This window comes from Ascaphus truei, chromosome 1 (genome assembly GCF_040206685.1).
Source record: "Ascaphus truei isolate aAscTru1 chromosome 1, aAscTru1.hap1, whole genome shotgun sequence".
NCBI classification, from domain to species: Eukaryota; Metazoa; Chordata; class Amphibia; order Anura; family Ascaphidae; genus Ascaphus; species Ascaphus truei.
This window is the reverse complement of record NC_134483.1, coordinates 187,995,516-188,023,095: the sequence shown is the minus strand read 5'-3', so window position 1 is coordinate 188,023,095 and position 27,580 is coordinate 187,995,516. Positions and strand designations below refer to the sequence as shown.

The 27,580-nt window shown below is 42.5% G+C and overlaps 1 protein-coding gene across 7 annotated transcripts in view; it reads left to right on the top strand.

The window, feature by feature from the left end:
• The window catches only part of SLC35D2 (solute carrier family 35 member D2), a 121,873-nt gene that overhangs the window by 40,139 nt on the left and 54,154 nt on the right, over nucleotides 1-27,580 (top strand). For 5 of the 7 annotated variants that reach the window (XM_075599198.1, XM_075599190.1, XM_075599185.1 and 2 more), the window contains 5 exons: nucleotides 2,409-2,501; nucleotides 8,820-8,887; nucleotides 9,632-9,710; nucleotides 12,685-12,767; nucleotides 18,629-18,856. In XM_075599198.1, coding sequence (XP_075455313.1) covers nucleotides 2,409-2,501; nucleotides 8,820-8,887; nucleotides 9,632-9,710; nucleotides 12,685-12,767; nucleotides 18,629-18,806 — 501 coding nt within the window. In that variant the 3' untranslated portion in view covers nucleotides 18,807-18,856. Of the gene's footprint in view, nucleotides 1-2,408; nucleotides 2,502-8,819; nucleotides 8,888-9,631; nucleotides 9,711-12,684; nucleotides 12,768-14,466; nucleotides 14,538-18,628; nucleotides 18,857-27,580 lie in introns of those variants that run through there. The other 2 variants (XR_012801573.1, XM_075599213.1) reach the window with 2 other exon arrangements.

Below are 27,580 nucleotides of genomic sequence, written 5' to 3'. Positions count from 1 at the left end.
CCCTGTGGTATGGTATTACTGGTACTGCTTTCACCTGTTAGGATAACATAGGACCTGAGCCTCCGCCACTGGGAGCCTGGGGTGTACTTACACTTGATGCAGCGCCTCCACTGATGAGGGATCCCAACGAGGTGGGATTATGCCCTTATCAGATGCCACATATACAATACCACACGTGATTGGATAACAGTTTTACTGACAGGATAATAACAAGAACCATGAGCATATAACCAACATACATGTAACTTCCCTTAATGCACACATCCACATATGTATCTCCTCCTCCAAAGTACCTGGATGCTGGGCAACAATTCCCTGATGTCCCTTATGTCCACACCCACCCAATGTGTTTTGGAGATAGTGCTATCCCTTGACGTGTTGGTGCACTCTTTATAGATACCTGCCCAGGCTCCAGCCACGGGTGCCGTTATAACAATGGGTGTGGATCCGCCTGCTCCGGCGTGATGTCCTCCTACGCGTGGGGTGAATTCCAGCGTGGATAATATCACCACGGCTCCGCACCGTCTGTACCTTGGCGAGGATCCGTTTGCAGCCAGCAGACCGCAGTCGCTGCTTGGCGTGGCCTCCGTGAAGATAGTCTATATATATAAGTCTCTGGGAAGATAGTCTTTATATATATGGAGTCTGAGCCCAGACCCAGGAATCAGGCTGCGCGCCACTACGCTGCTCCTTACTTAAACAAATAGCTAAAGGGGCCGATCTCCTTAACTTAAGGCCTGTCCCTGAAGCAACCACAAACTGGGGCAATGGAAAGTATTATCTGGGCCCTGTGGGGGTGACTGGCCTAGTGCAAGGGGCTTCTGCTCCCCTGCACCCTCACCTACCCATCTCCCTGCTGCAACTCACGCTTCCAACCCCGCGAAATGTATCTAAATTCCCTGGTGTCAGGAGGTCCTAAAGCCATATCGGCTCCCTGGCATCACATGGGGTCCCCTAAGGCTCATGGGACTCGTAGTGCCGTCCAAGAGCCTTCCCTGGTAGGCTAGCGTTCGCGCGCTGTTTATGCGCATGCGCAACTGCCTCCCGAGTGGCCATCACAACGGAACCCTACTGCGCATGCATGCGCAATCTAAGATGGCGGCGCCCTGCTCCGGGAGCCACCGGGAGTCTCGGAAGCCGCAACCGCCGCACCGCAACCTCCTCCAGCACATCGAGGGGCACACACACACTCCCGCACCCAGCCGCGGTGAGTGCAAAGAGAAGGGGGGTGGGGGGGGGGGGGCCGCTGCGCAGAGGGAACCTGGCTACATACGGTTTTGTGCCATTATCAGTGGGGGGGTTAGCCAGAGTGCGGGGGCGGAGCCAGAGCGCGGGGGCGGCAGATAACTAGAGCGGGTGCGCGCGCCTTCTGGAGGAACGGCTCAGGGAGGAGGATAGAAATTGGGGACGTAGGGGAGCGGGACAGCTAGCCTCTGTGGGACCTGGGGACACGGGGACACGCTGGGAAACGAGAGTCCCCCGATCCATTACACAGAGCATATGCAGTGGTATCTTATTGCCAGGCTGTGTATGATACCTTGTTTTGTATGAGTGAGATGGAAGCTGGAGTTGTGGAGGTAACTGCATCTGTCTCTAGGTTTCTTGTATACAGATGTGTGTAGTTTGCCATCTTTCAGTGTTACTGTTGTATCTAGTAAGTTTACTAGGTTTGCAGAATAATCCATTTTGAGTTTAATTGATGGATGGAATGAGTTCAGGGACTCATGGAATTTTTGTAGGTTTCCTTCCCCCTCTGTCCATATTATAAACAGGCCATCAATGTATCTGTAGTATTTGTAGGGTTTGTGGGGGCATGTAGTTAGGAATCTTTGTTCACGATTTGCCTTGAAAAGATTGGCATATTGCGGTGCCATCTTGGTACCCATTGCAGTCCCCATTAGTTGTAGGTACATTTCCTTGGTGAAGCTGAAGTAGTTGTGTGTGAGAATGTATTCTATCAGTTTGGTAATTACATCAGCGCTGTATTTCTTATCCGGGGAGATGTTGTAAGGAATTGCAAGCATGCCTTAATGCCATCCTTGTGCGGGATGTTGCTGTAAAGGGATTCTAGATCCATGGTACTGTAACTAGCACTGTGTTGGATGGTAGTTGGTTGATGGTTGATGTTGTTAACAACATCTCCCTGGATCAGAAATACAGCGCTGAAGTAATTACCAAACTGATAGAATACATTCTCACACACAACTACTCGCAACTGGACTAACATGGCTATTTCCGTTTATAAAACCACATGTTGCAGTATTATAATAATTCATAATTGTAAAATGAACAATTGTTCAACGTGACTTAATTATTGTCTGATTTTTGTCTAGCACAAGAGAAAATGCTTACCTTTTAATGTGGTTTGTACTTTTAATTCTCTCCTCTCCCTTCTCTTATTTTGACAGGAGCTGGGAAAATATGGAGTTCTTTTTTACAATGCATTCTTTATGATAATTCCAACCTTCATTTACACTTTCTGGACTGGTGACCTTGAGCAGGTGAGCAAAGTCGATTTATGGGTGCCATTGAAGTTCTATTCAACTAAAGTAATAATAAATATACATTGTTCAAGGTGTCCGTTTTCTATAAGTAAATGAACTAAAATGGGACATACAGGAAGATCATTACCTTTATAATTTTTTTTGTAAAAATAAATGTCAGGAATTTAGCAGTAAATAAGCATTTTTTTGTAATGACCTTTGTGCTAATATTTTGTTATAAAATCCAAGAGTAAATTGTAACTTTTCTACTTTTTGTTGGATCAATTGATGATTGTGATGCCGCAAGATTGCTTCTAATTTGCTTTGCCAAAGCTCTCTCCAGCTGAATAATATGGTTGAAAGTTTACAGCAGCCACAAGCAACGAATGTATTTTTATTCCCAAACAATAACGGGAATATGTTCAAACTTAAAGTAGTATTTATAGGGGGGGGGGGAAACGGGACCAAATTGTTCGAATATTTTTTCCTGAAATATTTTTTTTTCATACTTACACTCAGACCTGATCTGAATTAAGGTGATTTAACACCATTTACCATTTACAAAAAGTCAGCCAAGTACAAGTATTTTGAATACATGTTTAAATGTTAATACCTACGTAACAATCACTTTTTTTTGGAGTGTTTTTATGATCTTCACCTAACCCCTGAAGTTTAGAGGCTATTTCTAAACTTTTGTATACACAGGTATAGTGTTGATTTTTTCCCATGTGTTTTGTTTATGTAACGGTATTTCTGGCCCGGCCTGACCCACCCAATCTCACATTGGCCCCTGTGGTCTAACCGGTCCCCATTACAGTGTGATAGTGTCTGGTGGTGCACCTGTTGGCTACAGGACTCCTGAGTCTCCCGCATGATGGTGTGTGGGGATGACCCGTCCAGACAGGCAGCTGAGGTAGTGTGCTGAGTCCTACCTAGTTCCAGTGCAGCGCCTCCACCTCATCAGGGTCCCTGCGTCCGCATGGGGATGGTCCTGGTGAGGAACTCCTCCGTGGTGCTCCTCTCTGTACATTCACTCCACACATGTACACGAGAGGGTTTGTGATTAAGAGCATCTTTATTGCTTGAGGTGGGCTAGCTGCCCTCCACAATGGGGTGTACTTAGCCCTCCATCTTCCAGCTGCTTCCCTCCGAAAGGTACGCCTTCCCTTAATAGGTGGGTTCCCTATCCCCGCAGGGATCTCGGCCCTGTGCCAGGTCCCTGGTCACAGTTCTCTCAGGCAGCTTGTCTCTGTCTGCTTGTGCTGCCAGACTCACAGCTCTGCATTCAGACTACTGCAACAATGTTGCAGACCTCCATCTGCCTCTTACTGAACACAGCAGCACAGCAACAGGAACTCCTAACAACTCAGCAACAACTCAGAACTAACTCTTGGTCACAGTGATGTGCCTTATGTACTCTGGGGGCTGGCATAACTCTGACATCACTAACCATGGAGTCAGAGCATGTGACCACTCCCATCCATACACAGGGCACCTCACCAGGGTGTGAGGGCAAACCTCCATAATTACTGCTGGCATGCCCACAACTTACCAGGCCTTACTGTCAGCAGGAGAGATGACTGCAGCCATTTTACATGACCGCTACATTTATTTTTAGAGGCTCCTAATGATGTACCTGGTACAGCATGGACCCAGCCACGCCAAGGGCCCTTATGAAGTACCAGGTACTGTGCCAGTTTTTTTGGACTGACTGCTCCAACAGAGTTGCCAGCCTGATCTAAAGAGAAACGGAGCTCATTAGACTTTCCTTTCGGGTATCTGGGCACCAGTTGTGTCATGTGATCACTCCAGGAGAACTCAGGTGATGCTGGGTGTGTTGGGGGTCCGGCTGCACTCTAGTGCTGCTGGACCCTTGACACTCTAACGGTAAAACTAGCTAGATTGAACTCACTATAATATAGGGCAGAATGGCGAGTTGCAGTGCATCTATGCTACCTGCATACCACCCTATTTTAACATGGCGAATTTACCAATCTCTCCACGTGTTTGGCAATTTTTAAAGTAAAGAAACCTGCTGTGGAGAATTTTATGAATCTCTCCATGTTCTCTGCAGGAGAAGCTTCTCTGGGAAGTATTTTCTCCAAAATATGGTGCTATTTCCCTTCTCTATCCTCTCTGCATAAGCCCCTTAGTGTATTCGTGGATCATTCCTTAAAGGGCAGTAGTTCTTAGCAATACATTTTTTTTAACATCACTTTTCGTTTATAAACTGAAGGGACTACCCTTTTTTAGTGGCAGTTTCAAAGATAAATTACAGTGAATGCCTTCTTAAGATCAGTACTGTTTTCAAAGAACATCATTAATATATATATATATATATATATGGCAATTTTGAATCTCATCAGAAAAATTAGGTAACGCAGCTTTCTGCATACGACCATAACTTGCTCCAATTCTGTGGCTATTTTCTTGCCGTTTTCACATTAAATAACGTTCCTCTCTGCATAAGGCCCACAGTATGAAAAGATTTACATTATGGGCATAACTACATATTTTAATATTATTGGGAATACCAAGAGTCTACTATCTATAAAATATGAAAGAAAAGACAAAGAACTAATTTAAAAATAAGTATTCATTCTGTCAGAAAACTGCTTGGCAGCAATTAAAAAATAAAGCATCTTTTTTGTTTTACTCTTGTTTGGTAACTAGTAACAAATCCAATAAATTTGAGGCCGTACAACAAATCATAACCAAATGTGAAAAAAGGGAAATGAACCAGTTCAGTTAAAACCTTCAGATGTATTGTCCAGTGAAAACTGGCATGCACTGCTGTAATAGTATTTTTATTCTGAAATTCTTGGGCGTGTGTGTGTATATATATATATATATATATATATATATATATATATATATATATATATATATATATATATATATATACACAGTTAGGTCCAGAAATAATTGGACACTGATACAAGTTTTGTTATTTCGGATGTGTACCAAATTACATTAAAGTTACAGTTAAATAATGAATATGGGCTTAAAGTGCAGTCTATCAGCTTTAATTTGAGGGTATTCACATCCAAATTGGAGGAAGGGTATAGGAATGACATCTCTTTAATATGTAGCACCCTCTTTTTCAAGGGACCAAAAGTAATAGGAACATTGACTCAAAAGCTGTTTCATGGACAGGTGTGGGCTATTCCTTCGTTATTTATTCCATTCATGGAGACTACCAGTGTCCCTGGATTTCTTGTCCCAGGGTTCGTTCTTCCTTCTGGATCCTTCACTATTCCACCTGCAGCATGGAGATTGAAAGGCAGATTTGGAAGAATAAGGGCTTATCCGAGCAAGTAATAATTACCATGTTGTGTTTTAAAAGGTCATAACATGAAAAATATTCGCCATATGTTGTTATACATTTGTGAAGTTGTCCGAGGAACACAATATCTACCAAAAAAGAGATCTCTATTCCAGTAATTCTTGACTGGTTTCATGAAAAGCATCAAACCAGCCTCACTAAAGGTGCAAATTGTAACTCTGGGAGCTTTATTTAAAATACCATTAGTTTCACAAGAACCTATTATCTGCTTTGTAAGAGCCATCTCGAGAATCAAGTACAGAATACATTTGCCAATACCTTCCTGGGACCATAATCTGGTACGAGAGCAGTTGTCGACAGTCAGACCTTTTAAGCCTCTGCAGGAAATGTCATCAAACCTACTCACAATTAAGGTGGTATTTCTCATGGTAAATACATTAGCCCATAGGGTGGGAGAACTACAAGTGCTTTCTTATAAAACTCCATATTTACAATTCAAGATGAAGTACTTATACAGTATGTACTGTAATGCAGTTTAGAGCTAAAGTTATATGTACTCTTCATCTCAACCAGGACATATCTCTTACCCCAATCCATGTAATACAAAAGAACAGCAATTTCATAATCTGGACTTGCTAAGGGCTTTGAAAATCTACCTGCAAATAACAGAACCTTTTAGGAAATAAAAACGGTGTATTCATTCTCTTTCAAGGTGCACTCAAGGGTGAAGCAGCATCAAAAGCATCCATTGCCTCATGGATAAGAAAAGGCATCTTAGAAACGTCTAAGAATTCAGGCACCAATCCGCCATTAAAAGTAAAGGCACATTCCACAAGGGCCACCGCTGCTGCTTGGTCAGAAAAAATATTAGCAACAGCGGAAGATTTGTGTAAAGGTGCCACGTGGTCATCACTGCACACCTTCACCAATTATTACTGTCTTAATCTATTCTACAGGCTTCAGCTCATACCAAGTTCGTCTGCAAGCTGTAAATTCCTACAGTCAGGTCCGGAAATAATTGGACACTGATACAAGTTTTGTAATTTTTTGGCCGTGTACCAAAATAAATTCAAGTTACAGTTAAATAATGAATATGGGCTTAAAGTGCAGTGTATCAGCTTTAATTTGAGGATATTCACATCCAAATTGGAGGAAGGGATAAGGAATTACATCTCTTTAATATGTAGCCACCTATTTTTCAAGGGACCAAAAGTAATTGGACAATTGACTCAAAAGCTGTTTCATGGACAGGTGTGGGCTATTCCTTCGTTATTTCATCATCAATTAAGCAGGTAAAAGGTCTGGAGTTGATTTAAGGTGTGGCATTCGCATTTGGAAGCTGTTGCTGTGAACCCACAACATGCGGTCAAAGGAGCTCTCAATGCAAGTGAAACAGGGCATCCTTAGGCTGCAAAAAAAAAGAAAATCCATCAGAGAGATAGCAGGAACATTAGGAGTGGCCAAATGAACAGTTTGGTACATTCTGAGAAAAAAAGAACGCACTGGTGAGCTCTGCAACACAAATAGGCCTGGACGTCCATGGAAGACATCAGTGGTGGATGATCATAGGATCCTTTCCATGGTAAAGAAAAACATCTTCACAACATCCAGCCAAGTGAAGAACACTCTCCAGGAGGTAGGCATATCATTATCCAAGTCTACCATAAAGAGAAGACTTCACAAGAGCAAATATAGAGGGTTCACCACAAGGTGCCAACCATTCATAAGCCTCAAGAATAGAAAGGCCAGATTAGACTTTGCCAAACAATATCTAAAAAAGCCAGCCCAGTTCTGGAACAGCATTCTTTGGACAGATGAAACTAAGATCAACCTGTACCAGAATGATGGGAAGAAAAAAGTATGGAGAAGGCTTGGAACGGCTCATGATCTGAAGCATACCACATCATCTGTAAAACACGGTGGAGGCAGTGTAATGGCATGTGCATGCATGGCTTACAATGGCACTGGGTCACTAGTGTTTATTCATGATGTGACAGAAGCAGCCGGATGAATTCTGAAGTGTATAGGGATATATTGTCTGCTCAGATTCAGCCAAATTCAGCTAAGTTGATTGGACGGCACTTCACTTTACAGATGGACAATGACCCAAAATATACTGCGAAAGTAACCCAGGAGTTTTTTCAGGCAAAGAAGTGGAATATTCTGCAATGGCTGAGTGAATCACCTGATCTCAACCCGATCGAGCATGCATTTAACTTGCTGAAGACAAAACTTAAGGCAGAAAGACCCACGAACAAACAACAACTGAAGACAGCTGCAGTAAAGGCCTGTCAAAGCATCACAAAGGAGGAAACCCAGCATTTGGTGATGTCCATGCGTTCCAGACTTCAAGCAGTCATTGCCTGCAAAGGATTCTCGACAAAGTATTAAAAATTAACATTTTATTTATGATTGTGTTAATTTGTCCAATTACATTTTAGCCCCTGAAATAAGGGGACTGTGTATGAAAATGGTTGCAATTCCTAAACGTTTCATACAATATTTTTGTTCAACCCCTTGAATTAAAGCTGAAAGTCTGCACTTCTATTGCATCTCGGTTGTTTCATTTCAAATCCATTGTGGTGGCGTACACAGCCAAAATTATGAAAATGGTGTCAGTTTCCAATTATTTCCGGACCTAGCTGTATATAATGGATTCGGCCTTCCTTGATAGAGACTACTTTTCTGGCACCATTTTTTCCCCGCCCTTTCTGTCGTTAAATATGTTTGTCTAGATAAGTTTGTGATTTGTCTACAGCTCTGATATAAAGATAACTGAGCAGAAGGGGAAGACACACCTTCTTTTAATGTCCAAGTTTTTTTTGTCCTACCCCCAGTTGGTAGGGGTAGCATCCCACTGATTATAGAAGAAAGAGCTAGTGATAGGTAAATGTCCCTTTTTTATGTGTGACTGCTCCTTGAAATCAATGAGGATGTTTGTTATTTTTATGGATCCATTCAGTATGTCTAAAGCAAACGCAGTAAAGACACAGGAACACATGCACATTTTCTCTGACTATGTAAAATGTTGACTTCTTTCCCCCCTCTAGGCAATCAGTTATAGAGAGTGGACAAATGTGGCTTTTACGTTCCAATTTCTCCTTTCCTGCGTGATGGGGTAAGAAGTCATTCTAACACTTCTAATCAACTCTGCTTCCTATAGTCAGGAATAGAAATCTGACCCATTTATAAGCAGTATGGGTTTTTATTTAACCTTTGAGTGCCAGAGGGGCGGCGACACCAGAGTGCGACGGCCCCCTCCAGCACTCGAGATCACGTGACCGCTTCTCTGAAGCGATCGTGTCATCGCTCTGTCACTGATGATGGAAAGGAAGAAGAGGGCTCCTCTCCTTTTCCTCTTCCTGTCAGATCGTGCTGGGGAGAGCTGAATGCCAACTCCACTACAACCCCCCCCCCTCTCCCAAAAACAGGCACATTATGATGCAGCTCCTACGGGTGCCCAACGAGTTAAAGGTTGATATGCGAATCCAAAACAACGTATTGAAAAACAAAATGGCTGGAATTGCTACTCTGTGCAAAAAAAGTAATAATACATAGTTATACACCCTGCCGAAATGTTAATTTGTTTTGTAGACCCCATACATGTGCTCTGTAGTTGGTAAAATTAAAGTATAATTAATGTGAAGTTAAACAGTAATGCTATAGTGGGGCTATTAATCAAGTACCTGGAGAGTGATGAAGTTCCCACTTGTGCCGTATTTTGCAATGGCAGCATTATTAGCAAATTCACATTGGGTTTCTGGCAGTTGTTATAACAAGATGTCTGAATTGCTGCAACTATTTTTACAACTTGTAGTCGCAGCTTCCAAATGTTTACTTGCACTTTCTTGGTTGATGACAGATTTATCCTGCTGTATGCGACAGTACTGTGCAGCTACTACAATTCCGCTCTTACAACAACAGTGGTTGGTGCCATCAAGGTAAATGTTATGCATGCTATTATATATTTTATATAATATATAGTTTTCTTTAACTAGTTTTTTTTTGCGGACTGCATAGTGCAGTCTATAAGGAAAATGTTGTTTGTGGGGAACTAAGGGGTATGAGATGTATGTTTCCTGAATTAGAACCTCCCCCCCCCCTTGATATCTACATTTGGGTTGCTATTTGTTTTTGAGGTGTTGGAGAAGCGGTAGCCAGCTCTTGTTTTTAAGGATATCCCTGCTTCAGCACTGGTGGCTCAATCAGGGGCTCAGTCATAATGACTGAGCCACGTATTGAGCCACCTGTGCTGAAGCAGGGATATCCATAATACCTGGCCTGTTGGTGGCTCTTGACAAGAGTTGGCTACCCCTGCTCCAACACCTCAAAAATGTATAGCAACTTCCAAATGTAGATATCAAGGGGGGGGGGGGGTTCTAATTCAGGAAACATACATCTCATACACCTTAGTTCCCCACAAACAATATTTTCCTTATAAACTGCACTATGCAGTCTGCAAAAAAAAAAAATAGATAAAAAAAACATAGCCCTCCTTTTAATGCCGTCAAAGTGAATATGAGAAACAGAATAGGCATATGAGGATAGTGATAAGGTTGGATTCTTCTTAACAACTTCTTATTAAGCACATTTATTGGTAGTTCCCAAGGACTTTTATTGCTTATCTTATACTATATTAGTGAAAGCACTGTATGCCTGTCTGGATGTCCGTGTCCCTAGGGGAAATCTCATTGGTCCCTTGGCCCGCCCGCCCCCGCACACCTCTCATTGGCCTGAGGCGGAGTGACGGGCCAAAGGACACACAGGGACACACACACAGACACACACACACAGGGACACACATAGGGACACACACACAGGGACACACACACACAGTGACACACACACACACGCCCGTCACTCTCCCCCGTCAGCTGGACCGCACCTCAACTTCCACACACCCCCCACCCTCCCTCTCCCGGTGCCCAAAATAATTCGACACAGTGGGTTCCCTTACCCGGAGTCCCGTTGTCCGGTTGGGCCTGCGCGGTTGAAGCCGGCACGGGGGGGGGGGGGGCGATCACCGTGCGCTTGCTGGTTGCAAGCCGCCCCCCATCCTAATCCAAGTGGCGATGCCTGGGGGAGAGTGTGATCTCTAGGAGCCGTTGGTGCGGCCGCTTGATCCCCTCCCGCTCGACGGATCGGGGGCGCGCGTTGCCCGTGCACTGCCGCCTCCATCACAGCAGATGGTCGGTGGTGGTTTGGCGCCAGGGACAGTGTGCTCGGCCGGGAGCGCGTGTCTCCCGCGTGTCTCCCGCGCGGCGGTGCTGCCTTCGCCCCCAGTGGTCCGGCTACTGTTGGCTGGCGGTTGGGGTGGGGGCTCCGGCCATAATCGGGGGGCGGGTGCGCAGGTTCCCCGCGCGGTGTAGCCTCCAGCACAGCAGGAGGGCTGTGGTGGCGTGTAAAACGCTTCTTCAGGGCACACGCGCGTCGGCCATTCACCCCCTGCATACGCGGGAAGCTTGTTTATTTAAATGTAACAGTTTATGGATATTGATCCGCGATACCCTACCTAAGCTTCCCTCGGTGCATGTGTACGTGTGGCTCCTAAGACAACATTCTGCACGGGCTGCTAGGTGTACTGCACAAACACCCTTTAATTAACAGATATTACCGATACCTTACTGACAGTAGTGAGGGAGTGCCTATTTGGTTCACAATACCTCCAAGGTGTTCTGGTAATTTCATTAGATGCCTTAGCTATGCCGACATTTATATATCTTACCTGAATGTCTGCCCATTAGTCTGCACATAATTTTATAGTATGGGCAATATATGTCTTTACTAGAGACTTAGCTCTGACAGCGCTGGTGAATCTATGCAGCAACCAGTGCAATCTCAATCAGGGGCAGATATCATATTGGTCTAACCTATCGCATTATATGCCACAGAATATACATCATTAGTGTATCCATTTAGTGTGCACTACACGCCTAGATACACTCACATAGAGACTGTCCTTTTGGTGGGCTCGCTTAGGCTCCTTTCCTATACCTTAGGTAGCTATAACTTATAGCATCTGATCCCGAGTATCTATGAGGGATCTTACTACATCTACCCACCTAGACTTAGGTGGGTTACCAAGGATACAGTCACGTGCTGTTCAAATATAGTATTTAATTACGTTTTAACACCCTATTTTTTATTCATAGTTATTAATAAAGTATTTTAAATTTACAATTATACATTTGTTGTGATTGAGTGCTGAAAGACTGGGTTCTTTTTCTCCCATATGATACTTTCCAATCTAAAGTAGGCATCAGATGACTTTGATCACATGACTCAGAATTCTCGCTATACATTTAAAATAATAAAAAAACTAACTTGTGCACATGCCCATGGTGAAAAAATATAGCTTGATAAAGATGGCGTCTCAGTTAGACATGGATTGTCCTTTATTTTGTAAAACGATTGTGCTTGGAGTTTATTTGGGATTTACCCCTGGTCCTGTTTTTTGACGACCTAATGTAAAATTGTGTAATTGGTTCCCGCTGTTTTGAGCCTTCCGTTACAGGGAATGTGGCGATAAATTCTTGGCAGTGTGGAGATTACGTGGTTTCGATATGCGGGGAAACGACTTCCCAGTGCTGGAGAAGAAATGTGCTCCCTTCAAATCATTAGCACTAACATCTTTTCCGGCACAGGGAAGTGGCTTCATAGCACAGTGATTAAGGGCCTAAGGTTTTGTCTACTAAAATGTATCCCCTTAGTGATATGGGTGTGCACTTTTTGCTATGTGGTTTTTATACTAGATCTCTGTGTATTTAAGGCAAGCTTCTTGTAATAGTATTGGAAGATGGAAAAAAATAAACTCAATGCACCATTTTCTTACAAAAGACATATTTATGATTGCAAAAGTGTATTTTCTCTTGCTCTGTTTGTATCTACATATTGCCATTCTCTTTTTATTTTTAGAATGTATCTGTGGCCTATATTGGAGTTTTTATTGGCGGAGACTACAGTTTTTCATGGTTAAATTTTTTAGGTCTCAATGTGTGGTAAGTACTCAGTCTCCTTTTGCCTTTCTTTCAAAATACCTAGAAGTTAAAGTGTATGTCGGTCTCCACCCTTTATGACATGTTTGTGTTTTCATTATGCATTTGCATGGTCCTAGCAATGGACTTTATTAATGTACTTAAAAATAATAGAAGACCCAATAACTTACAAATTGAGATATTTGCAAAGTAAACACTTCATAAGAAAAGGAGAACTACAGTATCAAAACAAACCATTACTCAGGCACTCTATCTGGCTTCCAACCATAGACAAAAATAGAAACGGCAGTACAAAGAATCCAATGAGCGAAACAACCTTGATACACTCTCCACATTCCTAGGAGGAGGAGGAGGAGGAATCGCTAGATGAGATTTAAAGCAGCAGTTCAAGCTGCCTTAAAAAAAAAAAAAAAAAAAGGTCCCCCTTTAATATGTGCATCCACACAATCCACACAATGATAAGTAATTACCTATGTTGCAGATCGATCCGTTAGCCTGTGATCGATAGGCGAAGATTCGGCTCGGGGTTCTCTAAATGACTACAGAGGAGTATTCTGCAGTCAGTGGAACGCATATGCATATTAATATGACAAAGTTCTGTGGGGAAGCTCATGTGACCAGGCAGTCACTAGATACAATTGAGCTTGTGCACTGCTATAGAGAGGGCAGGGCTCAAAAAGGGGTATGCCAGAGCCTGTTTCGGAAGAGGAAGGGGATATGAATTTGTAAATGGTTGCTATAGAAACAAAAAAGGCTTGTTACATTATAATACATTAAAACTGTCATTCAGAGTTGTTTAAAAAAAAGCTACAAGTATTTTCTTATAGTACAGAACTGATTTATTAAAAAAAAAAATACACATGTAGGATATTGCTTGGTCTGCAGCTTTAAAGCATTCATTTTCCTTTTTTATCCATTTTGGACATGTCCTCTATGCATATGGTTAGTTCTCTTTTAAGCTCATTGATACAATTTGTGGGCACAATATTCTGTAGTACGATTCAGAGTGGGAGGGGGGTTTAGCATGCCATCTACCCCTCCCATAAACTAGCTCAGCTGTAAACCTTAGATGTGCTTTTAAATATAGCTCTTTTTTTCCGCGTGACTTAGTGATATTTGCAGTTACTAACAATGCAAAGTAAATCTAGGCATATAAAATGGCATTTTACCTAAGGGTTAGCTGTAAAGCCTAATTTGGAGAATATTAAGCAAGTATGGTTTTAAGTTACATTTTTATTACCCAACGAGGGATTTATTTGTAGTCACAAAAAAAGAAAGAGAATGTGTCAAAATGTGGGACCACTTTGCAAGTTTTTCTTTATGCGGAAACTTTTTGTAACTTGATTGTTTCAAATTCCAGAAAAAAAAGTGCTAAATCGAAACGGCTTTTAGCAGAGTAATATCTCTGCTGTGACCGCCCTGATTAGTCTGGAAAATTCCATTACACAGACGATTCTTTTTTGTACTTTTTTTTGGGACCTCTATGAATAACCTCCTCGCTGCCAGGACGGCCTGTAGTGAATAAATGTGCACTATACTGTGGGTCCCACTAGAAGTTAAGGGGATAACGTTTGACTTCCAATTTTCCAGCACTGTGGGAACTTGTCAACATCAAAACGCATTGCTACCATATTCCTATTTAGTATCTGATGAATTCTTATTTGGAATCAATTTTTAGGAGCATTTTACTGTATACTTTCAGCTGTTCGTAGTTCACCACTTAAGGTTTGGAACAGAATGCATGTCTGAAGAATTTTACAGATTTTATATATGGTAATATACTTTCATCTTATTTTGTGTAGCCACAATGCAGGTCGTGTTGTTAAACTCCTCACGACCAACTCATGAATTGGGATTTGCGTAAAAGATGGGTTTAAGTCCCCATCAGGTTCTGTGCTTTTAATACGATTATTTGGAAGTTGTTCCGATTCTGGTGTCTTGTAATAAAGAAATACAGGTATCCCATTTTTGGAGAACAAGAGGTGGCTGAAATAGAAATTATACAAGCATGTAAGTATCTTAGCCCCAAAGCCGCCAAGTAACGTGCATGGTAAGAGTAGTTTTTAGAAAGAAACACTGTTCTGAATGTCACAGTAGTGTGGCTTCTACTGTACTGATCCAACATCAAGCCACAAATCCAAGAAAGCTACAGAAAAAAAGTGAAGGAGTCGTTGCAAATTTAGGATAATGTGTACTCTAATTACAGAAGAAAAAACTCCATAAAGAACACCTGATAATTTACAATGAAAAACACAAAAGGGAATCAACACACACTACATTTTTCTAACTATCCTCTTCAGCCATAGGAGTTCCATCTGTTAAATGTACTGTACCATGCTGGGTTTATGATTTAGGATGATGTATTTTAGGGCTAGCTATTGAAGATGTTGTAGTAGCTGAAATCAGATATTTTTTCCAACTTAGGGGGCGTATGCAGTAAGCAGCGATAAGCCACTTATGACGCCTTATCGCCAAAAAAGCCTACAGCTATTCAGTAAGCCACGATATGTGTGTGATAAAATACCTTTTCAGTATTTTTTTTTTGGCTAGAAAAAAAAAATCGGCAAACGCCCGGCATAAAGCCACTAATCACCATGTTTTCAAACTCGTGGTGTTGTAGTAGCCCAGATTATGTTATTGAGGCTAATTGTGGCTCCACAATTGAGATTTCCTTTTAAAATCGTCCCGCCAGGAAAAGTTGTCAAGAAGGTGGTGAGAAGCTGCCGATAAGCGGTGAAACGGGACTTAAAAAAAAAATGCATTTTTCCTGCATCGGATTGATGCCGGGGCTCTCCGGAGCGGATACCCATTAATGTCAGCACCGGAGACCGCCGGCATGAATCCCATGCAATAAAAATGCATTTACAGGCAGCTTCATTACCTTAGCGGCTAACCGCTAAAGCAATGAAGGGGTTAAGGAACAGCAGCAGCTCTATTGGGGACAGAGGGGGTGATTGAAGCGGGTACTTGGCCCTTCATTACCTCTGCCCCCAATAAACATTGCATATATGTACTAACCACCAATACACAACCCACCCACTCCCTGTGCCCCCACATAAATCCATAATTTCTTTTTTTTCTACACAGGATTGGTCCCTGGGTGGTCCCTGTGGGTGTCTGTGGGCCTCCATGTGGTCCCCGCGGGTGTCCAGGGGCCCCAATGGGGTCCCCAGGTTGTCCCTGCAGGTGTCTGGGGGTCCTTGGGTGGTCCCCGTGGGCCTCCAGGTGGTACCTGTAGGTGTCTGGGGACCATCGTATGGTCCCTACGGGTGTCTGGGGGCCCTCGGGTGGTTCCCACAGGTGTCTGGGCCCCCCGGGTGGTTCCCATGGTTGTCTGGGGGCCCACAGGTGGTTCCCACGGGTGTCAGGGGGTCCTCGGGTGGTCCCTACAGGTTTCTGGGCCCCCGGGTGGTTCCCACGGGTGTCTGGGGGCCCTCATGGGGTTCCTACGGATATCTGGGGGCCCCGCGGGTCCCCGCTAGCCTGCGGTACCAATCCTGTTGCAAATTTTTTTGGGGGCATACATTGCAATAACTACACCTCTCCCCGCCCCCTCAACACATACAATACTGTAGTTGGCCAAATAACTATTATCCACATGGATACGTTTTTTCACTTCAGTTGGGCGGCCATTTTAAATCCCTGCATTTATTTTCAAACCCACAGTTTCCGCTGCTCGGTGCCTTTTGGACTGCCCGCATTAAACTCCACCAATTGTGATGCCCACACCATGTTGCAGTCTCTTTTAGTCCCAGATTAATGCAGGAAACTTAGTATTTCTCTATATAGGGTTTATTTATAAGGATAAATTATGCACTAACAGGCCCACCGTCCCTTTACGTCAAAACAAAGCATAAAATAAACACCTACTCCTCTTTGGAGACTATATGTGCAGCTTCAGCCCTTACTAACTGAATGAACAGCTAAGATGGTAACCACTCCAAAACATGCCCTGTCATATGCAACAACATATACAGTCTCTGCACACAACAATATAGTGTTCAGTACATTAATATGTTACTTAGCTCTTCTCTTTCTGTTTTGGCTCCAGGTAGTTCCCTCTGGACTCTACAAGAGAGCTAAGAGAATCCCTACTCTTTAATTCCAAGGCTATGGACCGGAGGTCCTCACTTCAGCGCGGTCTCGCGTCCTTCATTTGTAGGGGAGCTCAGCCCCGTGAGAGATCAGAGAATCTCCCCTCTGTAGTTCCATTACTATGGACTGGACATTCCCTGCTTCAGCACGGTCTTGCGCCCTTCATTCTTAGGGGAGCTCAGCCCCACGAGAGCTCAGAGAATGACTCCTCTGTAAGTCCAATGTTAGGGACAGGACATCCCCGCTTCAATACAGTCTCACGTCCTTCATTCCTCTTCCTGGGATTAACAACCCAGACAGTCCCAGCAGGCTCCGCAACCACCGTCCGGTGAGCCTAGGGGACTGTGCCAGTTTCCACAGCTGGGAAGAACTCTTCTCTGTCCCACTTCTTTGGGAATAGAAGTCTCTCTCTGCATGACATCTCTCTGGGTCTGCCTTAAAACACCTGGTTGTTCAATCAGCTGTTCATCCTGAATATCTACAGCTGAACTAGCTACTCTAGGGGAAATTAACTCTCTGTATGATGGAAAGTTCCATAGCTGCCCTAATCCAGCACCTAGAGGCAGTGACTGCATCACTATCTACCTACCTACCTACCTACCTATCTACCTATCTATCTATCCACACACACAATACATATGTGTGTGTGTATGTGTATGTATATATATATATATATATATATATATATATATATATATATATATATATATATACATACATACATACATACATACATACATATACACACACACACACACATCAGATGTCAAGAGTTTCAAAATAAAAATACTATTACAGCAGTGCATGCCAGCTTTTACTGGACAATAAATCTGAAGGTTTTAACTGAACTGGTTTATTTCCCTTTTTTCACATTTGGTTATGATTTGTTGTACGGCCTCAAATTTATTGGATTTGTTACTAGTTACCAAACAAGAGTAAGACAAAAAAGATGCTTTATTTTTTAATTGCTGCCAAGCAGTTTTCTGACAGAATGAATACTTATTTTTAAATTAGTTGTTTATCTTGTCTTTCATATTTTATAGATAGTAGACTCTTGGCATTCCCAATAATATTAAAATATCTAGTTATTAACCTTAAGGTTAATCTTTTTATAGTTAATGTATTTGTGGATCATTCATTAAAGGGCAGCAGTTCTTAGCACTAATTTTTTTTTAACATCACTTTTCGTTTATAAACTGAAGGGACTACCCTTTTTTAGTGAATGCCTTCTTAAGATCTGTACTGTTTTCAAAGAACATCATATACATATATATATATATATATATATATATATATATATATATATATATATATATATGTAACACCTTGCCCATTAGAGTGGCACAGATCCAAAAAACACAAGCAAGAATGTGTATGAATCAAAAGCCAGAGCCATTTTGTGATAAGGTTTGGATTCTTCATTTGTGGTTTGTAGAAAGGATCACTGCATTAAATACATGCTGCTCGAATTTGTGTGCTGGATTTCTTCACCCCGGGTTGGAAATAGGATACTTTCTCTAGCGTCCAATAGAAAGCAGTCGTGCAGGTTATTGGGGCTTTCTGTTGGGAGATGCCGGTGGTCATTTGTTTTCTTTACTGTACATCGGATAAATGTAATTTATCTTTGAAACTGCTGACAGTAATGTGGTTGAGTCCCCATTTCTGATCATGGGGGGAAAAATGATATAAAGTGGGGGGATAGCTGTGTTTAAACATTACAGAAGCCCAAGTCTATAATCTTTTTTCAACATTCTTATCTTTAATTCCAGCATGGCAGGTGGAGTGGCATATTCTTTTTTAATATTACGAGGAGATACTTCGTCCACGGAGCACAGAAATGCAAATGATTTGAAAGAACTACAGACAGTTTACTTTGAGGAAGAACAGAAGAATGGTGTAACAGATTATGAGGAGTCAAGGTTACTAAGCAGAGTTAATGGAAGATAACACATCCCAGATTGGTATTCCTCTTGTTTAATAAAATGTTCACAATATTATTTCATCATCATCATCATTTTTTTTTTTTTTTTAACAAAATTGTGGTTAGAGAGACAGATAATTTGGAGACAGTGGTAATCACAGGATGTAGTCAGAGATGAGCCAATGTCTAATTCATTAAGGATGAGCAGAAGGGAAGAGTCAATGTTGAAAGTGGAAAAAAGTGAAAGTGTAATCACTGTAGTGGAACATGAATTAAAGTGTTGATTGATGGTAAAAAGCAGAATGAAGGCTAAGGAAGCATTAGTGGAGTGGTTCTCTATATCTATCAATAAAGTAAACACATAGTGGGTTTAGTCATAAACTGTCAAGATAGAGGGGATGAAGTGTGGTTAAGATGGGATTAATTACTGTAGGTCAGAAATTAGCCCCTCATTTCCATCAAAACAATTGCTAGGTAACAAAGTATTATATTAATCAATCTCAGTTTCTGAGAAAAGAACAAAAAATATAAAGATAAGTTGAACATCCTCTATGGGCAGGTTTGAAATCTGGACTTGATGAATTCAACGTTTTTTCGAGTGTCTGAGCAAAATAAGAGGCAAAAAATGGGACTCAACCTTGTGATTAATTTTTTTTTAAATTACCTGGGAAAAGTTTTGAGTTTGTGAACAGAAAAGTCCAGTTGAGTTTTTTTCCATATTTAGTTTTTTTTACACATTCAAAACCAATAGCATTCCACCCCCCCCAAAAAAATCCCAAACCACCAGTAAACGGGCCACCCTTAACATCTGCTCTCTGCTGTCACTGAAAATGATACAACACCAAAAGGGTCTTCCTAAACAACTGCCATTACCTGGAGAATAACTCTAAATGTGTTTTTTTTTATTTTCTATTTTGTTATGTATTGACATTTTTTTAAATCTTTCTAATAACTGATTTTATTACACAAATGAATGAATCTGTTGACACTTTCAGATGTGCAACAACTACAAGTGTTAAAGGTAAACTAAAATAAAAAATAGAAAGGGTAGGGAAAGAAAATAAGGGATAGTAAAGAAAATGAGCTGGAGGAAAAAGGATGAGATGAACTAGAATGTAGTTGGTGATCTTTTCATAGAGGTTATTGTCTATGGTCTTAGTCAGGGCTGGTGCAGGGGTATTAGGTGAACCTTTACAGTAGCTTCCTCTCCCCCACCCCTCCCCCCCAAAAAAACCCAAAAATGTTTGAATCTTTTGTATATTGGTTGGACTTGCCCCAGCCCGACACATTCTCTCTGGCTTCTCCTCCCAAATGCTCCACTTATCTCCAGCTTCTCCCCCCCCCCCACATGCTCCACTTCTCTCCAGCTTCTCCACCCACATGCTTCCCTTATCTCCAGCGCTCTTCCCCCAAGGCATTTAAATTAAGGCCGGGGATCGCATGAGGCCTTTGCAACTTCACTTACCTTGTCTTCGGCGATGCGTCGCCATGGCAATGAGCCGGAGACAAGGTAAGGGGGGGTGGGGCGTGCGAGCAAAGAGGGAAACCGGCAGGGGGGCGCAGCAGGGAAAGATTGTGCATCCCTGGGTTACACATCCGCTGTGGTTTGATCAGTTTTTAGTTTTTATCTTTACAACAACAATGTAAAGATGCCTTGAGAAACATAAGGCGTATAAGAGGAACTCTAAAACAGCAAAACTTAATGCCAATATGCATTTTTTGACCCAGAAATATATATCTCTCAGACGTATAGTACCAACCATATTTACCGAATTAGTAGAATTTGTTTTTACATTTCAGATCTATACAAATGACTGATCCAAGTCCTGAGCAAGGTGGGTTGGGGGAAAGGAAGTTCACAGCAAATTAAATAACATTCATATAGAGAATATCAAATTCTGTGGTTAACAACTGCTGATAATGACAATATACAGATTTTATCCAAGAAGGATAGAAAGAATTCCTCTGTTTGCACTCTCTATCATTTCTTTGTAAAATACATACATATATAGGCTTTTAAATCGGCGAGGACTGTTAAAACCAAAAAATAATAAAATTTTATTACATCAAAAAATATAACAATAGTGACTTTGTGAAACATATAATAGGTTTAAAAATCCTGATCACAAGGGGGATTGGCAGTGGGAGACTCTATATTGTATTTCAGACTATAAATACACATTAATATGTGTGTCTGTATATTTAAATCCACTCTGACAACTCAATATTATGATCAGTCAAAATATATGTAGCCCCGGTCCCCTTGAAGCCCCAGAGACCCCCCTCCGTGTGCGCCGAGCGGTCGCGGCTGCCGCCGGAGGCAGCGATGGACCCGCCGGCACACAGCAAAGGTGGGGGCCAGAGCAGGGAGCGTTCCGAGCCTCAGGAGGCTCGGCGGCCCACCCGACTAGCGGGGGCCGCCATGATGGTTTGCGCGCGCATGCGCAGTGGTCGCGCATGCGCAGTGGAGTGCGGGAGTTGCGGCGGCCATTAGGAAGTCGCGCATGCACAGTGGAATCGCGCACGCTGCCCCAATATAGGAGTAGCCTCCACGGTACTACAATTCCCATGAGGCCAAGGGAGGCAGACACCAGGTGTCCCCGAGTGGCCAATGAGCGGTCGGGAGCAGGGAAAGGGATACATTTCGCGGGTTTGGCAGAACGGCAGTTGGAGCTCGGTGCAGGAAGGGGGAGGAAGGGTGTAAGCAGCAAGTGGCTCTTACACTAGGTCAGGTTACCCCCAGGCCCCAGGTAGGCCCCACTCCCCACTAGGTTAGTGGGTAAGTTCTCAGGGAAGGCCCCTTAGGTAGGGACCCTGCCCTTAGGTGTGTGTAAGTGTTGTGTGTAGTGCAGCTGCAGCAGTATTTGACTGTGTCAGGGAGCTGGGTGAGAGATCGCGCCGGAGAAGCAGGGAAGGAGGTAGTGTGAGTGCAGGGGGTCCGTGACCCACCTGCATAGGTTAGATCTTCCCTGAGGGCCCTAAGAGATTCCCTGAGTCACCGTAGGTTGTGGACTGCAGGGAAGCCCTATAGTGATAGGCACATCATCCCCTTACTGAATAAACAGCTCGGGTCAAAGTGTGCTGAGTTGCGGTTGTTGCAGTCATCTGGGACCAGGTTGCTGAGCATCGTAACATCAGACCAACTGCGCTGGATCGGCGGATCCTTTTTTAAGTTGTCACCGGTCACCGCAGTGACCGGAAGGTATTTAAACAAAGTGCACCAACAACGGTCAACAGGCGCTGATCCCGCCTTAGGGAACACTCTTTGGGGACACTAAGTGGAGTGGCCAAGGGACTGAGCCTATATACATATTGCAGTACATGGACACGGTGTGTGGGCACGCGGTGACGAGACAGAGACATTATTCCTTAAGAGAGTGGCCGAGCCACTAGTGTTAGAAGTATAGTATAAGTTTATGAATGTGTTATTGCCATGATAAAGTGATAAGGGTTATTTAGTGCGTTACAGTAAAATAGTTCAAAGCATATGTGTGTTGCTATGGTTCTTGCCCAGGGGAATCTTACACGATGGGGATCCCGGGTAAGTTGAGGCGCTGCCGCTAAGATAAGTGTTACCCCAGGCTCCCAGTTAGCGGAGGCTCAGATCTCCTGGAGCCACAGGTGTGTGCAGTACCCGTAGTCACTCTAGAGCGTAGGAAAGAGGGCTACATATAGATATATTTCCTGCTGCGTTTGTGAGTAGGAATTTGGAAGCTTTTATATATTTTTCACTACACTGGTCTTACAATATTACACTATCCACTGTTTTTTCTTTTTTGGGCACTTGACGACGACCCTCCCCTGGAACCTCATCCATACTACATATAAATAGATAACTGCTCAGTATATTATGGTAGTTGGTAACCACTAGGTTAAATGCATATCTCTATAGTCAGTTTCAATTCTAAGCTACTGAGACATAATTGACATATATGTACTATGTCTATAGATGTAGTTTAACATTTTTATGGCATAGTAGCCCCCAGTATCACATCTGGGGGCTACTATGCCATAAAAATGTTAAACTACATCTATAGACATAGTACGTATATGTCAATTATGTCTCAGTAGCTTAGAATTGAAACTGACTATAGAGATGTGCATTTAAAATAGTGGTTACCAACTACCATAATATACTGAGCAGTTATCTATCTATATTTTGACTGATTATAATATTGAGCTGTCGGAGTGGATTTAAATATACAGACACACATATTAATGTGTATTTATAGTCTGAAATACAATATAGAGTCTCCCACTGCCAATCCCCCTTGTGAACAGGATTTTTAAACCTATTATATGTTTCACAAAGTCACTATTGTTATATTTTTTGATGTAATAAAATGTTATTATATTTTGGTTTTAACAGTCCTCGCCGATTTAAAAGGCTATAAATAAATATATGTATTTTACAAAGAAATGATAGAGAGTGCAAACAGGAATTCTTTCTATCCTTCTTGGATAAAATCTGTATATGCTCATATATTTTTTCCTCATGCACCCTATTTTTTGATCTAAAATGTGATCTGTATTCTACAATAGGATGAGCGGTTAAAACTATTTGGATAATGACAATAGTCATTCCCTCATGTAATCCATTCATGTAGATACGGAATGGCATCCCTGAGGTCTTCATTCAGTCTAAACTATAGGATATAATGGTGTACCTCCTGGGCACTAGGCACTATTGAAATATTTAAAACATGTTGGCATTAATAGTAATTAGTAATATTCAGGATGCTTAGCACCTTGCCAAACAGTTGGGAAGGTAACCCATCTCGCGGAGTGAATTTTAGCCAATCAACATGGTCAGTCCAAGAGGTGCTGGCACCGCGTCCACTCTCATCTCAACAGACGTACACACAGTGAATCACAAACAACAAAAGGAAACACACTTACTGGGGGATCTGGGTTAAAACACTAACCTTTCCTAACTCAGATAGTCCTTAAAACAAAGTCTTTAGGTTACCGGGATGTACCCGCAAAAGTCCTGGAACTCAATTCGCCATGAATTACCAGACGCCACCGCTGTATCCGCTCCGGAGCTGCTGAAATCCCTTTCGTTACGTTCTATTCTGAGAACTTGTCCCTTGAAAGCTAGACTTAGAAAATGTCTTGACTTGAAAATCTCTGAAGACGTTCGCTGCTATTTCTGACAGAGCATCTTTTGGTGGTTTCAAATTTGCCGCTGATGTCTTGGCGCTTAGAATCTGAGGTCCGGATTGGCTGCTGGGTTTCTTATAGTATTTCAGATTCATTCATGAAATACTACAGCCAATCCGAGCATTGGAATTTTATAACCAGCCAATCAGCTGCCTGCCAGTCTTCCAAAGCCGGGCAGTGGGTTCTTCAGAATGTGATAAGGGCATGCAGGAGTTTGCCACCATAGCCACTTATTATTATGGTTGGGTGAAGTATCCACGTCCTGGGATGAATATAAGCCATTCCAGCAAGTAGTCACCTCCCTAGATGTAGAGGCACCAAGCCCCGTGGGTGACTTCTGAATAATTTTCCATTTCGCACTTTTAACCTATTTCAAATCTACTTAATTTGTTTAATGCTACACCATTTTACATCCTCAACACCACATCTGAGTTCACGGTTTTATCTGGGCAGCCAATATAAACCTCCATTTAGGACTCAAGCCCAATCTAAACAATGTTGTGAAATAATATGATTCTACAGATTCTATACTCTTCTTCCTATAATTTTAACACACACACACACACACCACTCGGTAAGCTCAAAACCGAAACCCACCAAATCATATATATTGATGTAAAAAATAAGTGCTACCTAGGTTTGTGACAATGTATAAACAAAACACAGAGAGCCCCAAAGCTACATCCAACATTACAAATCATATAGTTAAATATTAATAAATCTGTTTTTCTCTCATAAGTGAGTGTCACTTACGGTAGTTAAATTATTTGGCCAAAGCATTGTAAGCTTGTAGACCACATCAATGTGTGCCTTCTTTTTCTGCAAGTCCTAATCTCTGTGAATGTTCTCTTTAGCTTTCTACTAGAGGAAGAAGTCTTAATAGACTGGTCATTCACAGCTGCATCTCAGGACTTAGTGGGCAGACACGCTTGGAAACAGGGAGGAGGGCTCACAGACCTCCAAACAATTATTTACCAATTGAAATCTACACACACAACCCCTGTAAACTCAAGCCCATACTCACCTCACCATATTTAGCACAGTGACACTGACATACTCTATGGCAACAGGCAAGTCAATCTGAGACTGTGAATGATTATGCAGCCGCAAAGCTTAGCTACATTTAGTTTAACTCACAGTCAGCCTCTCTGACACGTTGTGCTTATTAATTATTAGAAGACATAATAAACTGGTCATTCACAGCGACATCTCAAGACTTTCTATTTAAAGGTGGGGAGGACGTGATTGGAAACAGGGAGAAGGGTAGTGACAGGGTGGTTTCTCTGTCTAAGGCTGGGGTCATGGTACCGCAGACTGCCATTAGGCAGTGATCACGTCCATGCGGCATATGTGCGCGCGGAAGCGGGAGGAGGCGCGCGTTGCGCAAGAAATAAGTTCAAACTGATTTCTTGGCGCAACATGCCAGTCACGTGAGCGGTTCACCCAATGAGAGCAAACCAGCTCAGTGACGTCACTGGCTCGCCCCTAGACATGCCCACGGTCGGCGCGTGTACAATGGCCGAAAAATGCACCCTCTTCAAGCGGGTGACGTCACGGCTGCGCACGCCTCCGAACGGGCGAAGGCACCATGGCCCCAGCCTAATAGCTTGAAGGAAACCATATGTGTAACTACTGAGTCTGGCGGTGACCTGTTTAATCTCAGCCTGAATGCAGGCTGAGATAATTGACGAGCTTTCAACCTGGCTCGTTAGCAGGGTTTAAAAGTCTGGATCACAGCAGTCTGGTGGCCTCTCTGATCTAGGAAGGTACGCACCCTGGATCACTGTAGAGAAATCATGCTGCATTTGAGCTTTTGTCCCACACCCCAGCAAGGAGGAAATTAGGAGTCAGAATGTAAACTCACCTGCAACTGACTTTGGTTGTTAAAGCTGGTAAGGGGCTTAGCCCTTCAAACTATAGTCAGGGACTAACCATTGCAATAGTCAGCACTCCAGGTAGGAGGAAGGCATGTTTGTTTTTGTTGCTCCCTTATGATGAACGTAAGCTCTTTTTAAGTTACCCTGTTTTTACTGCCCCTGGGTTGAGGAAAAAGCGTGTGTTTTATTTGTGGCTTTTTGGCAGAATAAAAGTCTACATTGATGTTCCCCCCAACTGCCTCCTGTTGTCACCTCTGTACATCTGCACATGGTGTCAGAAGCAGTATGGATGTGGCCCTTGGATATCAAAGGGGCCATGGAGAACATCAGGGAAACATTTTTGGTTTTTGCAACAATTTCTGCAACAGATGCACAACAGGAATAAGAAGGAGAGCATATATGCAGAGGTGACAGAATAAAGAGCTACAAATCCAGGCAGGTACATTGAGCTGGATAAAACTAAAAAAAACATGTCTGACTGAGGGAACTACTGCAGATGGTGACCAACACAAGGTGCTGATTCTGGGAATAAAGTCTACCCCTTTGAGCCCTCCTCCCTGTTTCCAATCACGCCCCACCCACCTCTAAATAGCAAGTCCTGAGATGCAGCTGTGAATGACCAGTCTATTAAGACTTCTTGCTCTATTAGAGAGGTAAAGAGAACATTCACAGAGATAGTGTTAGGACTTGCAGAAAAAGAGGGCACACATTGATGTGGTCTACAAGCTTACAATGCGTTAGCCACATAATTTAACTAAGTGACCTTCACTTATGGGAGAAATACAGAGAAATATCTAACTATATGATTTGTCATGATGGATGTAGCATTGGGGCTCGCTGTCTTTTATTTATCATTTTAACACAAATTCCTCCATGTTCCTGTTCTTTCAAAATCCCAAATTTTATTGCATTTCCAAATTAGTTAAAAAAAATAAAATATTTATATATATATATATATATGCAAATATATCTGTATGCTCATCTGCATGTCTTAGGCAGGTCTGCAACCCCGCCTTTCCCCATCATCACCCAGCATACATCACTTCCACTGCAGCAAGGGATTCTGGGAAATGACATGCAAATGAGCACACAGTGTCACTTTTTGCCTCAATAACCATTTCCAACATGGTTCCCTATAGGCTTAAGCTTGCTGCATGGTCACAGCTTTGAGCACAGCCAGGGTTAAGGTGCATACCCAGAAAACCACCCACAGACAGCTGTTTCGACCTTGATGGGTCTCATCAGTGTGGGGTTGATTTTACTGGGAATGCAAGAGAGGCTATGGGATAGGCTAAACCATAATACTGAGTTAAGTTATGGTGAGTAAAAAAAGTGACAAAAACCCTCCACAGGAAAGCAAATATGCAAATATAGCTGTATGCTCATCTGCATGTCTTAGGCAGGTCTGCAACCCTGCCTTTCCCCATCATCACCCAGCATACAGCACTTCCACTGCAGCAAGGGATTCTGGGAAATGACATGCAAATGAGCACACAGTGTCACTTTTTGCCTCAATAACCATTTCCAACATGGTTCCCTATAGGCTTAAGCTTGCTGCATGGTCACAGCTTTGAGCACAGCCAGGGTTAAGGTGCATACCCAGAAAACCACCCACAGACAGCTGTTTATATGTATATATATATATATATATATATATATATATATATATATATGTAGAGGTATCAGTACCGTGTTAGCCGAGCTTCAATAATCAAAAAATAAATAGATGATACTGTTCTGTGGCTAACGAAATGCTTTTA